Raw genomic sequence first — 16378 nt, 5'->3', positions numbered from 1 at the left:
CCAACGGACAGGCAGACCTGCAAAAATGCTCAACCCTTCATCATATCTGAGAGGGCACTCCCAACGAAGCCTTTCGAAATATTCAGCTTTCTTTCCCCCCGATAATACCTCTGCAAACAAGCTATACTAGAGCAAGAATATCTCATATCATCAGGGTTAAAAGCAAGAGTATCCCATATCATGCTTTTTCCCTGTCTTTTCCTTTGGCCTTGTTTTTACCTGCAAGACAAGGAGAAAGAGAGCAATCAGTCAGCACTTGGAATCAAGCTTCCAGCCAGGAACTGACTGCCTGGAACCCCTTACCTGATTACTTACCTGACATTGCTCTCGAGTACTCATCTTCAACATCTTATGTTTCCAGGGAAGATTCCGCATCTGCTTGAGGAACAGATAGGGCAAGTGCGAAGGATACAAGGAAGCATGTGGAGACAAGCGTAACAGCACACGTGCCGATACATCCATTACTCTGTCAAAAGCAAAAGTATCCCATATCAGCAGGGTGGAACGTACTCTAGATTTGATGGACTTGTTTTGACCCTCAAATTCTTCAGTCGGCCTTATACTTTGGAGGAAACCAGAAAACCCTCCAGCTCAGTTCAAGAATAAGCCTGTGGAAAGTTACTTCTTCAAAAGCAAAAGTATCTCATATCATCTCTTCTCATTTTTCTTCTCTTTAACCTTCATGCTGCTGCAAGATGGGGAGAAGGTGAACAATCAGTCGGAGCTCTGATTGCTTACCTTGTCTGTCACCTCTTTCAGCAGACCCCCTAGCTCGGCGACTTGGGGGACTCCTACTACATGGTTTGTATCGCGCTTGACCAAGCCTGAAACTACAAGTAAGCTTCAAGTGAAATTGATACATTACCTTGTGCATCTCCACCAGTTAAAGATACCACCCCTGGATGGAGGAAGAGTACTTCCAGAGAAGATGCCACATCTACCTATGAGACAGATAAGGCAAGTCAAGACGACACCACACTCCGATACTTAGAAGTTTCGTGATTACGAGATCATTCTCCCACAATATTTCATAATGTCATTTGTACTAAATCATTCACTTGTACTCACTAAAGGAGAGCTTGAACCTATGTACTTGTGTAAACCCTTCACAATTAATGAGAACTCTTCTATTCCGTGGACGTAGCCAATCTGGGTGAACCACGTACATCTTGTGTTTGCTTTCCTATCTCTATCCATTTATATACTTATCCACACTAATGACCGGAGCAATCTAGCGAAGATCATAAAAAGCGACCGTTTTCGCTACCTAGGATCTATCTTGCAAGAGAACGGAGAATTAGATGGAGATCTCAACCATAGAATACGAGCTGGATGGATGAAGTGTAAGAATGCATCCGGCGTGTGTGTGACCGTCGTAGGCCACTGAAGCTCAAGAGAAAATTTTATAGGACGGCAATAAGGCCAGCGATGTTGTATGGCACAGAATGTTGGGCGGTGAAGCATCAACACGTACACAAAATGGGTGTAGCGGAGATGAGGATGCTTCGTGGGATGTGTGGGCACACGAGAAAGGATAAGATTGGGAATGAGGATATCCGAGGTAAAGTAGGAGTAGCCGAAATTGTAGGAAAGATGAGAGAAAATCGGCTCCGGTGATTTGGACATGTGCAAAGAAGGCCGAATGACGCTCCGGTTCGAAGATGTGACTACGGGACAGAGGTTCAGGGCCGAAGGGGTAGAGGAAGACCTAGGAAAACTTTGGAAGAGACTCTAAGAAAAGACTTAGAGTACATGGATCTAACGGAGGACATGACACAAAACCGAGCGCAATGGCGTTCTAGGATTCATATAGCCGACCCCACTTAGTGGGAAAAGGCTTTGTTGTTGTTGTTGTTGTTGTTGGGTAACAGGTTGAGTCATATTACCTGTTAATATTATCGGATAGATTTTGGGTTGGGTCATTTTATCTATTTATTTTAACGGGTGTTACACGACACGACTCGTTAAGATATCGAATATGACACGAAAACGACACAAACATGAAAACATGACACGAATGTCAGGTCTACTAAAAATTAAGTGGCCAAGAAGAGAAAACTCGAAATTTCAGGTACCCAAAGGTTTGAAACCACTACGCCCACAAGGTCATAAGCATATATGGTTTTCTACTTTTGTCCGTGGTGAAGACTTCACGATTGGCTGCGCTTTCGTTTATGTGAATCTAGATTGTAGATTTGTTTGAAAAAAAAAAAAAAATTTGCAAGATTTATTTTTGACCAATTCAAAACGTTCCAAATCAACGACTAAAAGCTGGTGTAAAATAATGTGGCTCCACTCAAATATATCACCATGCTCCACTCCTCTGATGTGTCATGCCAACCTTACCTCACTTTTATCTCACCCTTTCTTTCACACCAACCTCAATCCGGTTTCGTACCTAAAACCTCTACCATTTTAGATGTCAATTTTCCAGTCTCTCTCTCTCAAAACAAAAATGGATCACAAAAGCTCTCCAATCATCACACCAATTCACTCACCAAACCATCTTCTATTCGTCATTGTCTTGCTTCTTTTATTCCATTATGCAACTCCATTAACCTACAATTTCTCCAGCTTTCCCAACAGCACTATCAACAGTTCGATATCTCTAGAGGGAGATGCTTATACTGACGGCCAATTCATCCAACTCGCCAAAATCTATGAAACAGCCGCACTTAGAAAGAACGGGAGCGTCGGTCGAGTAACTTACCGCGAACCCTTCCTCCTCCGTGAAAACGCCACTGGAAAACTTGGCGATTTCACCACACATTTCACGTTTGAAATGGACCCGCTAAACAATAAATATGCCGACGGGCTCGCCTTCTTCGTGGCGCCAAACGGTTCCTTGCTCAACTACACACTAGGAAGAGGCGGCAGCCTCGGCCTCCCCGTGGAGCACCTAAACTCAACTCAGTCAAGGAGTCAGTATCCCTTTGTTGCGGTGGAGTTTGATATCTACTGGAATGCGAGGTCAAACATCGGTGACCCGGAAGGCGATCATGTGGGAATCGACATCAACTCTGTCAAGTCTTATATCACCACCAAGCCTTGGAATGGAAGTATTTTGGATGGGAAGCAAAATGGTGCTTGGATTAGTTATAATTCCGGCTCAAAAAATCTTAGTGTTGCTTTCACTAGTTATGTAAATGGTAGCCAGTTGACGACTTATCTTGATTACATAGTTAATCTGGAACAATACTTACCGGATTGGGTCATTGTTGGGTTCTCCGCTGCCTCCGGTGCTCGGACAACTCAATTCATGATCAAATCATGGAGTTTCAATTCTACACTAGTTCCTCCGCCAAGATCCAGCTCAGGAAGTAACAATATAGCACTGGCTGTTGGGTTGGGCCTCGGTGGATTTATTGCGTTGGTAAGTTTTGTTTTGTGTATCTTGTGGAAGAAAAGGGCACGAGGAAAAACTAATACCAATGAAGACCCTACAATTCATGAGTTGATTGATGGCGAATTTGGAAAAGGGACCAGCCCAAGGATGTTTTCATACAAAGAGTTGGCTTTAGCAACAAGTAATTTTGCAGAGGTAGAAAAGCTTGGAGAGGGAGGATTTGGTGGGGTTTATCGAGGATATATAAAAGACTTGAAGTCATATGTTGCTGTCAAGAAGATATCAAGCAAATCTAAACAAGGGTTGAAGGAGTTTGCATCTGAAGTAAGGATCATTAGTCAACTTAGGCATCGAAATCTTGTGCAACTCATTGGTTGGTGCCACAAAAAGAAACTCCTACTCGTGTATGAGTTTATGCCCAATGGCAGCCTTGATTCTCATCTTTTCGCTGAAAAATGCTTATTACTTTGGGGGTTAAGATACAAAATTGCTCAAGGCTTGGCCTCTGGGTTGCTCTATCTACACCAAGAGTGGGAGCAATGCGTGCTACACAGGGATATCAAATCTAGCAATGTTATGTTGGATTCAAATTTCAATGCTAAACTTGGTGATTTTGGGCTAGCTCGACTTGTTGATCATGGAAAACAATCTCAAACAACAATAGTGGCTGGAACAAGGGGCTACATGGCTTTGGAATATGTTATCACAGGAAAGGCTAGCAAGGAATCAGATGTCTACAGCTTCGGAATTGTTGCTTTGGAAATAGCATGTGGGAGAAAACCCATCGATCTCGGTTTAGAGAGTAGCCAAGTTGAAATGGTGGAATGGGTTTGGGAGCTTTACGGAGAAGGGAAAGTCATTGAAGCAGCTGACCCGAAACTGCACGGAGATTTTGATGAAAAAGAGATGGAGTGTTTGTTGATTGTCGGGTTGTGGTGTGCTCATCCGGACTATCACTTTAGGCCTTCCATACAACGAGCGATTCAAGTGCTTAACTTTGAAGTTCCGTTGCCCATTCTCCCAACAAACATGCCTGTAGCCACATATTTAGCTCCTCCAGTAGTACTCTCAATGTTGTCTGGTGATACTAGTACTACTACAAGCTATGAAAAAGGGCAAACGTCTCATCGGTCATCTGGGAGTGCGTTTTCTTATAGAACTGGTTCGTGATAGCACATCGTATCTTCTGCAAATTCTTATCAATTTGGTTAGTGAAATATGGTTTCATATATCTGTACACTATTCTTTTTAGATATATCTTGTTTTTTGTTTTGGTTTAGTACATATAAAATCCCCCACACATTGTATGTGTGAGAAGTTGAAAAAAGAGAAGGCATAAGAAACTTGTAGTTCAAGCGGATAAAAACATGGGCAATGCTAAACTAAATTTGTCAACATCAATAAAAAATAAGCATGTTAATCAACACTTCAGTAATAATTCAATCATCATAACCACATCATTTAGTTTACAAAATTTAATTTAGTCTCCTTAATGTTACCCTAAAAGCATATACTCTACTATAAGATTTTGTGTTTAATTTCTACTCATTCAAGATCGCTTGTATCAAGACAGAAACAAACAAAAAAAAAGTCGGAAAAATGTGTTATGTGAATAAAGGTGAGGAGATTTTGTTTTATTTCATTTTTTGTTGTTCAAAGTGATAGATAGTTACTGTAAAAGAAGTGTTTGGATTTCATATTTTAGTTAGGTGTTTTAAGTTCTCCTTTTGCAGAACAAAAGATGCTCCGATCTAATCCTCATTAATTAGTGAAAGTGGCAGGATTATTAGAACATGAAATTATTTTTAAAATGCAGCTAGTTGTTCAAATAATTGTTGTGCAAGTGGTAAGCTCCACTGTTTGTCACAAGTTGTTATGTATTATAACGATTCCACTTGCTCAAAGTGACACTACCACCACCACGAGGAAGTTGAGGAATCTAATTATAGTATTCAATCAATATTTGTTTAACCATATATACAACTTGTGCTTAAGCATTGCAAGTAGTAAGCTTCTCCAGAATAAAATACTAATAATTAATCATATATTTGTCCGTAGCCTTAACAATCAGAGGTGGTTTTGTAGGTAGCAAAATGTGCAATCTCACATGGCGCTATATTTGCGTAACTTCCGGTAAGTTTCTCAAGAAAGAAAAAACCTACTAATTAATCACATATATTAATCCGTAGCCTACAAGTAAACTGTTTGGATCTTGACCGTGTCAATTAAAATACCAAATAAAATATTTAATCTTTAGGCAACTCCTACAAATAATCAATTTACATGACGATGATCTTTAGGCAACTTCCAAATGAGAACTATAAGCATTGCATATGAATAGTTAGGCATACCAATTCCTCGGACAAGCTTCTGGAAGGTTGACTTCGGTAGTGATGTCGTGTAGAGGTCAGCAAGGTTGTTTAGGATCGGCTTGCATGACTTTAATCTCCTGATGCTTTGCTGATGTGATGTAGACGCAATATATCTTGATGTATCATGTCTTGGTCGAGTTGATACATACGGCATAGTCTTCATGGATCATCGTTGGGACTCAACAATGGATGAAAACATAGTAAGTGATTCGAATATACTCAACAAAAACTCCTAACCATGTCTTACGTGTGGCGTAGTGAAATAAGGTGAGTCTTTGAATAATCGAAGATTTTGCAACTAAGGTCATGTCGTGGACCTCCAAGATATTGCGGTATCCCTTAACGGTAAAGACATAACCATTCAGAGATTTACCTTGTGTGGGTTTGATAAGTAGCCAGCGTCAGCATAACAAACAAGGCAAGCATCATTCCGAGGATCAGGGGGGTTGGATCCGCTTGAGATGCATTGGGATTTGCCCAAATTTGTAGTACCTTCAAGGTACGTCTTTAATACCAATTCAGTGGTTGCGTGTGGGTGCGATGCTGCATCTTTACCAATAGATCAACAATGAATGAGATGTCATGTCTAACACAACGAGCTAAGTACAACGAAGTGCAAAGTTGAACACAGATATGGAATTTCGAATTTCATAACATTTTCAAGGGTCTCATTTGCATATAACGTATGGACGATCACATGTATACTCAAAGGTAACACTTTCGGGGTATAGTTTGACTGGTAGACCAAAGTACCGTATAAAGAATGCTTCAACTTCAGGTCAAGGCATTATCGAGATGCTTCAACTTCAAGTCAAGGCATAAATGAGTTTTCCCAAGATCCTTTATCTCAAATTCCATCTTCAGGTGCGAGGTAGTTTTCTCAAGCTTTTTCGAAGTCTTAGTGAGATTCTTCTTAATGACATAAACTGTAACTCTAGCAATTCGGAATAAGACCTCATAGTTTAACACGCAAAGGCATTCATTCATATCCCTAATTGATCAAATAATCACTTAGACGGGTATACCGCATTTGTAAGATTATTTCAATCCATAAGCGAACGCCTCAAACAAGTTAAAAGGGTGTTCCGTGGTTTGGAACTATTTGAACCAGTCCATGTAATTTTTCATGAACTTACATGTTAACCTCCATATTATTATCCTTATGGAGAAACACTAACCACATTTCATTATGCTACTATTAATCACATGACGTTTGAGAGAAACCTTGTGCCATAATGCGTGCATCATATAGCACTATTTCATTCATCTTATAACGCTTCATTTCCCACTTGTAACACAACAGGGTAACCTTGGGCAGTGTAGGAACGATAGGTCCAAAACATACTTTGGTGAGGAATTTGACCTGGATTGTAATTTCGGTTGTCCAATCAGTTATATGTTGTCACCTAATCAACGAAACACGGTTTGATATCGTCGCTTTTCATTTATGTCGGTAGCTACCATATAAGTGAAAACATCATTGATGGTAATCTCATTTCAATTCCATTAACTCATCCAAACTAGTATACTAGACTAAGAACTTCAAGTCTTGGGAGTAATCCGGATTAATCTCATGAGATGGAAATGATTTGAGACAGCGATTAGTATGGATTCATTGTTGTACCGTGTCTTCCTCGTCTAGGAAGTGAATTCTATGAACCGAGTGATTTGTCGTGTTCTAGGCCAAGACAGATTGATTGGCTATCTGCCGGTGTACCAGACCATCCAACAGAGGCGTCCAAACAGTCCAACAGGGGCGGTACACCCTTCGGGGATGTTGACTTGATGTCTGTTAAGTATGTCTATCCTTGCAGGCACGTTTACAGCTAGTATATGATCTTGTCACTTTAGCTAGATCAGAGGAATACGTCTGGAGCAACATTCTGAAAGCTAGAATTCATCGCATTTGTTTACCACACTTGTGTAATATGAGGATCGAGATGAGACATAGTGGGCAACGTCCACGTAAATTTGTGTCGTTCTACAGGAATATTGATGTTCTTATCTCCCTTTAATAGCAGGAATACTGTCTCATTGAAGTGACAACCCGCAAATAAGCGGTAAAGAGATCGCGTGCAAGGGCTTAAGAGAGCTAGTGTGAAGGAGAATCATGATCGACAAAGATTCACATCCTTCTTTAAGGATCCATGTTGGTACGTTGTGGCGACGCAACTTGGCACATGGAATGCACACCCAAATGCGTAAATACGAAAAATGTCAGGTTCATACCCAGTAACCAACTATAACGTCGTATAGGTTGGGTGGCAATGGGCCTTAAGGTGGACCAACATAGCTGTTTACAAGATTGCATAGCCCTAGGCAGAAATTGAAAACTTCGTACGTTCACCAAGGTTCGTGTGATCATTTAAATTGCACTTTATGATCACTAATCGAGGCTATTTGGGGTGAACATGGGAATTCGATGTTCAATTATAAACCCAAAAGATTGCAATACTTTATCGAAAAAACCATCGATATAAACTCTCTGGCATTATCCAGTCTCCCGGACTTTAGCAACAATGTGTGTAGACAAACATGTGACCAATTTGTTGATTCATCAACCAAAACCATAAGCATTTATATGGTCCGCATTTTGGTTGGATTAGTCCACATATATTCCCTTGAATCCACTGTGAAAAATGGTGATTTTGTACCTTTGTGAGGGATGATTTAGAAAATCAATTTCCTTAATGAGCAAGCTTGGCAAAGTGTGCTTGTAGACACAAGATCCTTTCATCGGGTAAGGAGATGCGTTGTAGCATCATTGTTCGACCTAAGTGTCCCAAAAGGTCATGCTAAGGCAAGTAAACTGCTTAGTAACTAGGCTCCAGGCTGACCACATATTGTGTGTTCCTAGTTGGGAAACAACCAATTGGCCCCAAATCAAAGCTTCAGACTCATTTTTTGGAGGTCATGCAAAGATATGTCACTCTATTTTCTTTAGTGGTTTCATTCATGATCATTGTCAACTCGAATATCCTTTAAAACTGAACGACGGGGAAATATAAGGTCACTTAAATGGTAATTCAGTATCATTCATACAACGAGGAGCGTGCCAATGCTCTTAATTGGGTTAGATGAACCTGAAGTCATTGCTAGAGATATGATTTAGGTATAAAGTCAGTGTGAGTAGTATCACATTCATCCAGACAATTAACTGTCCCACATTCATACTTAATCACGTGTTTAATTGAATTCGGTCACATGTTTTAAGAAACATGATTCAATTAACTTGTATTGAGGACAATATCAATAAGATTATCCATAATGGAAAACAAACACCAAACTTGAATCCAAGAACATGGAAAAATGTTCATAAAGTAAACCAAAGTTACTAAGGGGATTCGGCTAACAAGGCCATTCCTGTCAAAATTTTGCTCTTCCAATGATGTTCGATGAAGTAAAATTAGTCTCACATGTTGACTACGAGAATGATACTCATCAACAACATTGGTAGGGGCACGAACCGGTGCATAACCAATGATCTAATCCATCAAGACGGAAGTAGATTCTGCAGGGTTGAGGTTCGAGAATACTATCCCTTATTCTTGAAGTTTGAGGTCTTAGGTGCCAAGGATCATGCTTCGGGCGTGATGCCACACCTTGGCAGACCCTAATTGTACCATATGTTGTAAACACAAACTCAAAATTGGATTGTGAGAGAGACAGACCTCGAATTGGGTTCGGTAAGCTTCAGCTGAAGTTAGAGGGGTCTATTCGGTAAGCCTTTGCCGAAGCAGAGTAGTACCATTCGATGCACCTTTGCCGAAGCAGAGCAAGTGCTTCGGTGCATCCCTACAGAAGCAGGGCATTACCATTAGGTAGGTTTTGACTGAACTGGGTTGAGCCATTCGGTAGACTCCAACCGAACTAACTGAGTCTATATCGTTCGGTAGACTTCAGCTAAACTGAGTCTATACCTTTCTTTCACGTTTGTGGTAGTAATTAGATCTAAGAATTTGGTAAACTTCTGCTTTCTACACTACTGTCTCAAAAGTGAGTTAGAAACATGGAACAACGAGAAAAGTATTATTTAGTCAAAATTTGATCGGATTTATAAACTTCAGAATTGTACTCATTCATGGATGTAATCATGGTGTGTTTTAGGCAATGTCTTTCATGATTAGACGGTCCGTAGGAGCGAGCCAAAGAGCCATGGAATCCTCATTCGGAAGGTACTTTCATTTGTAATGCTTCGGGCGTAAGTCTTCAAATGAAGATCATGGCGGAGGTTTATTCAGCTCTTCCATGCCATTGTTGTTGGAATATATATACCTATACACTTAAACTAACAATAATCCCTAGAATACAATCCAATTAAATTATCGAGTTCTAACCTGTAGTAGACATGGTTGTGATTCAAAAATGACTATTCTACTCACTAGGAGACTTGTATTCTCTTATGGTGATAGTCCTAAAATACGAAGAGAAAGTTCTCTGTGAGCAGGGAATCCAATTTATAAATGTCACATCCCGACCCTGGCTCCGCCACATCCTAGGCTTGACTTTGCCGTAGCACAATATTGTCCACTTTGGGCCCCGACCACGCCCTTACGATTTTGTTTCTGGGAACTCACACGAGAACTTCCCAATGGGTCACCCATCTTGGGATTGCTCTCGTGCGAACTCACTTAACTTCAGAGTTCTGATGGAACCCGAAGCTAGTAAGCTCCCAGAAAGCCTCGTGCTATATGAAGGTGAGCATGTACATATAAGGCATAGAGGATCCACTCCCCTGGGCGATGTGAGATCTAACAATAAAGCAAGGTTTACACAACTTCCATCTATCGTGGGAGTTGGTTACAGACCACATTGCTTTCAGTTCTAATTGTGGATGAGTGAGATCAAATACGTGCTTCGGTTTGAAACACAATGGATGTAACTTCTCAATTATAGGGAATGGTTTTACACGTATACAAAACTCAACATGGTTTATAATTTAAACATGCTGACTCACCTTTATCACTACTAGTTGAGTCCAATAAGGATTCTTACAATTGTTGGCTATAATGGTTTCTCAGCTTCTAGATAGTCAAGTAGAGATTTACGTCTTGTACCCCACATAAAGTGGTTTATATTAGAAACATCCAAATAAGGGAAAGCGAACTTGTGATGGTTCAACAATCCACTGAATTGGAAGGAACAAGATTGTGATTGGTGCTATGGGAATGAATCATCCATAAGCATCAAAGTTAGAACATTCGAGTTCTAAGACATGCTTTTCATGAAAAACGTTGGGTTTTCATGGATGTATTTGTTTTATGAAAACTTCAGGTTTCAAGGGCACTAAATTTGAAACTACAGGTTCAGTTTAGTTTATAAACGTTTAGTTCATAAAATAGAGGTTCTTGCAAGAACACATAATGCAATATGCTGATTTAAGTGTAGTGGATTTGAGTTGCTTTGGGAACTCAATTGTGAGGGCTTCGGGACTACAAAAGGATGTCAACGATTCAAAGAAAAGAAATAATGTATTGAATCATTAATTGCCAAAAAGTGGACTTCAGGCTAATAATTTTGGATTAATTGTCAGATTAATGGACTATTGGTCACTTTAATTAATTCAATAAATTGGACCATACATGGTCGATTGTAGAAGAAAAAAATAATAAAAAAATTCGGGGTAAAATTATTTAAAATGCCAAAAAAATAGCATTGGATTTGAAAACCATAGCCTAAAAGGGTTTGGGCTTGGGTTGGATGTAAAAGTAGCTTAAAAGTGTTAACAGGCCACGGGCCGAGGGAAAAAGAAGCCCAGCAACAGGCTGTTGGCGATTTTGGGTCGAGACCAACGTGGGAAACAAACCCAGCTGAAGCTGGCTTGCGGGTCACTCACGAGAGGCCTAACGAAGCTAGGGCCGTGGGACAAGCCTAACCTGCAAGGTTGGTTGTGGTAGCAACAAGCCGGGGCTTTCTCAAGCCCAGCAAGCAAAAGCTTGCTGGTTGTGGGGTCAGGATGTGGACCAGGGCTTTAGGCCGGTGGGGTTAGTTAATGTCATATCCTGGTCCGGGTCCATCACATCCCGGGCCCGTTCCACCACCGTAGCACGATATTGTCTGCTTTGGGCTTGCCATTCCTTCATGGTTTTGTTTTTGGGAACTCACGAGCAACTTCCCAGTAGGTCACCCATGTTGGAAGTGCTCTGACCTCCTTCTCGCTTAACCTTGGAGTTTCTACGGAACCCGAAGCCAGTGAGCTCCCAAAAGGCCTCATGCTAGGTAGAGATGAGAATATACATATAAGGATCACTCATCTGGGCGATGTGGGATGTTGCAATCCACCCCCCTTAGGGGCCCGACGTCCTCATCGGCACACTTCCGGGCAGGGATTGGCTCTGATACCATTTTGACATCCCGGCCCGGGGCAGACCATTTCCCGGGCCCTCTCCACCACCGTAGCACGATATTGTCCTCTTTGGGCTTACCATTCCCTCATGGTTTTGTTTTTGGGAACTCACGAGCAACTTCCTAGTAGGTCACCCATCATAGGAGTGCTTTGGCCATTTTCTCGCTTAACTTCGAAGTTCCGACGGAACCCGAAGCCAGTGAGCTCCCAAAAGGCCTCATGCTAGGTAGAGATGGGAATATACATATAAGGATTACAATAAGAATTGCAACTCCTTTTGGAAATTGGTGAGAACGTCTATTACCGAGGAGTTTCCAAAGAAAAGTATAATCCCTAGACGAAGTTAAGGCTCGAATGATTTCATATGAAGCTGATGGTGAAAGATTAGAGAACTTGACTTCGTCATAAAAAAAAAGGCTATTGATAGAACAATTGTTGAGGACTTGTTCTAAAAATTTACTTGAACTTCTTCAATGGTAATGAATATGAGAAAATTGCTTCGATCCCACCAATTACCACTTATTAGACTTCGCAACAACTAGTGTTTGTCGTTTTTTCTAGCACGCACTTTGAATATTTCGAACAATTTCCAAGAAATATGACTCTGTCCTCCATTCTTAGAGAATGCACGTCGCAGAATATCAATCTGATGTTGAAAGTCGTCAAACAATCCTCTTCATCACTATTGAGGCACAATCTCGACACGAATTCTTGAATTTCAACAAGAAGGTGACAATTCAAACAGAGAAAGGTTCGCACAACTGCGCCGAATGACACCAAATCTAGAAGTCCTGAAATCCAAATGATGTCAAAACTGACACTTTACGGGAATAGAAGAGAATCCTAAGTATGATCTAAACAAACCACGCTCTGATACCAATTTGACACGCCCCGACCCTGATATTCCCCGAATACCAGGATAGACACGTGCTGGCCGACACCCGAGGGTGACGAAAGCCATTAATTGATACAAAAGCTAAGAATACGAAATAAATAAGAGTAAAAAATTTAAAATACAATGAATTAATAATTTAAGAACGTGTTCGGAGCATACAACTAACTAGAGCTCTAAAAGAATTAATATAAAATTGAATAAATAAAAGGATGTGGGTTTTACACCGAGAGGACTCGAATATGCTAATGTGAAGGCGTTGACGTCGGGATTGTATGCCTTGATTCTAAATCCTAAAAGGGGGCGCAAAACAAGGGTGAGTGGACCAAGTTCATATATATATATATACACAATACGAAAACAGTTATGAACATACTAACCCCCAGGTTTATATATAATGAAAACTACTAGTATAATAAGTGATAGGTTTTCTGAAATTCTAGCATGCCATAAAACATCTCAACAGGTATAATGCGGAAAAACATCATATAAATCATCGCGTGTATCATCTCGTAGATCGTCTCGTAAACGCGGTGTACTGCTAGTAAGATCACTGAATTAAATATATTCTCCTAGCCCTATGCCAGCACCGTGGTCTCTGATCTTGTAGCCAGAGATTACCAACTCCCGGCCCAATGCCTGCTTCGTGTCCCTCAGCCCGTAGCTAGGGATTATTTCTCCCGGCTTATCTGCTAACACCAGATCCTCACCCCAAGCGGCATAATGTCCACTAGGTACGCATAAATGGTTACGCCTCTTATAAATAACCACTTCATAGTATAAAGTTATCCATCGTCTATACTATAAAGAGGGGTTTCTAAAACATGTTCTAGCATCCTATCGTCATCCATCAGATAGTCTACCAGTTTATGATTTTTATAGAAAATACGATATATTAAAATATAGCTCAATATAGGCCAACAATTAATTCCTCACCAAAAACACAAGACGAAAATCAACATATTCAATAAACATGCTTAATATAAAATCAAATCATAAACTCGTAAGACATGCTATTCATTTATGCAATTGAACTATAAAATCATGTAATTTTAGAAGGGGTCCACTCACTGTACTTAGCTGCCAGAAACTGTGCCACTAGCGAAGATGGAAACATCATAATAATTGTTCCTAAGCACATAAATAGCACATTTAGTCAAATTCTACTCAAACGATTTAATTTGGGAAAATGGACATCGGAAACGGGTTCAGGATGTCGAAATTAGCCTAGGGGGTCTCGGACGAAAATTGAAAGTCAACCGAAAGTCAAAGTCAACGGGTTAGTCAATTGGGTCAGACTAGGTCAACGGGTTTTTGAGCTTGGATCCGGATTAAGGCTTAAGTCCAAAAGTCCAAGAGTTTAGAGATTGGGTTTAAAGCCCTTATTAGAAAATGGCCCAAGGGGCCCTATTTGATTTAAAACAATTTAAATAAAAGAAAATGGGTTTTGGGTTGGGATAGGTTTAGGAATAAAAAGGGTGGTTTGGGCTTGAGCCCAAACCCATACAACACCCACACATACACGCCAACACACACATACACATGCACACACACACACACACACACGCATGGACACACACTCACACACACAGAGGCCCAACACGCACACACACTACACACACACACAGAGGCCCAACACGCACACACACTCACTACACACATGCATAACCTAATACACACACACACACACACACACACACACACACACACACATGCACGGCCCAAATAACCAAAAGGGAACTGGGCCGGTCCAAGTAAAAGGGCTAAGGTTCATAGGTGGCCTGAAGGGCCTGGACGCTGACGGAAACCAATAGAGAAGAACGCCAGAGCTTCTACAGCTCCGGCCGACTGTAAACGTAGCCTTTAGGGTTCGCTCTAGCTACCAACATGAAGAGGAAGATGAGATGAGTGAAATTATACCTTTGGTTCACCATGAAAGGACCGAAGGTAGCCAGACTTGGGCTCGCAACCCACGACTGACCAGAAATTGGGTTTAGCACACCCACGGTGCCTCGGTGTGATTTCGTCGTCCCAAAAACATAATCAATGTTAGAATTTGGCAATAAGGGACAAAGACGAAGGAATTTCAAAGGAACCGAGGCTTACCAGTCATCGGAAAGGTGAGAAACTTGCTGGAGTATTTTCTAGGCTTTTCCGCCCCTCGCAGCGACAAGAGAGAAAGATGGCAGGATGATGATGACGATGATGATGCCGTTGACGTCAGGGAGGGTGGTTTGATGATAGGAGCATATTTATGCGACTGAGTTAGCTTGTTCTCATGCATTTATGTTGTTATTCCTTAGTAGTTTTAGTGTTTAAAGTCATTTTTGTGCAATTTCAGGTTCTAAGGACAAAGTATGCAAAAATGTGCATTTTGGAGCCTTTTGGAGCAATTTTGGGCTTGGAATAAATATCACATGCTTGGAACTAAAGGAATGGACGAAATTGAAGACCTAAAGATGAGGATTCCTACTTGAAGTAGGAAAGTTAAGCCAAGGTTTCCTATTTTGGTTTGATCTTTCCTAAATCCTAAATGTCCCTAAGTTCCAGCAACATTGAAGGTTTCCTATGCATTTTAGGACACAAATTAAGGGTTCCTTGTACCATAACAAACCTTTGCCGTGCACTCCATCCATGTTTAATTCTTGCATCAATCATCACTTCACTTTCACCTTTGAATCATTTTAACACCACTCCATTTTACCCATGCTTTGCATCATTACTTCACTTTCACCTTTAAATCATTTCAACACCACTCCATTTTACCCATGCTTTGCATCATTACTTCACTTTCACCTTTGAATCATTTCAACACCACTCCATTTTACCCATGATTTGCACCATTACTTCACTTTCACCTTTGAATCTTTCAACACCACTCCATTTTACTCATGCTTTGCCTTGCACTTCCTCTATAAAAGGAAGTGTGTGTAGCATAAATTGAGTTCATACTTGGTTAGATCATTCACTCCTATTTCAACACAACCTTCATCCAAACACATCCATTCATCTTCACATCCATTCCTCCATACAAACAAACCTTCAAACACTCACCAACACCTTGTGCCGTAGCAAAGAAAGGGAAGGAAAGTGCTTGGACGTGTTTGCTGTCCAACTTGGATCGTTAAAGCGTTTAGGTGTTTTCTTTCTTTTGTTTCTAATGTTTAAATTCATTTCCTTTCGTTTTGTTGTAAATATGAGTGGCTAAACCCCTCTTGGCTAGGGGTGATTTCAAAGCCATGATTATGTGTGCAATATAGTTTGATAAATTCCAGTTATGAACTCTTAAATCGTGAATGCAATTGGCTTAACTATTTGATTGATAACTTATTTGTATTTGTTAATTAAGGGTCGACACTTAATTGGCATGCATAAATCCGTTGCTAGAATATAGGGAAGTTTCACATAATCGTTACAAACTT

The 16378-nt window shown here is 40.6% G+C and overlaps 1 protein-coding gene across 1 annotated transcript; it reads left to right on the top strand.

The window, feature by feature from the left end:
• Window positions 1–2323: 2323 nt before the first annotated feature.
• Window positions 2324–16234, top strand: LOC103428777 (L-type lectin-domain containing receptor kinase IX.1-like). Its single transcript, XM_029089034.2, has 3 exons — window positions 2324–4553; window positions 5432–5479; window positions 15298–16234. The coding sequence occupies exon 1, from the start codon at window positions 2420–2422 to the stop codon at window positions 4514–4516; it is 2097 nt and encodes a 698-aa protein (XP_028944867.1). The 5' UTR covers window positions 2324–2419; the 3' UTR covers window positions 4517–4553; window positions 5432–5479; window positions 15298–16234.
• The last annotated feature ends 144 nt before the right edge of the window (window positions 16235–16378 follow it).

The sequence above is a fragment of the Malus domestica genome, chromosome 11 (assembly GCF_042453785.1).
Source record: "Malus domestica chromosome 11, GDT2T_hap1".
Classification (NCBI taxonomy): domain Eukaryota; kingdom Viridiplantae; phylum Streptophyta; class Magnoliopsida; order Rosales; family Rosaceae; genus Malus; species Malus domestica.
This window is presented reverse-complemented; position numbering and strand designations above follow the sequence as displayed.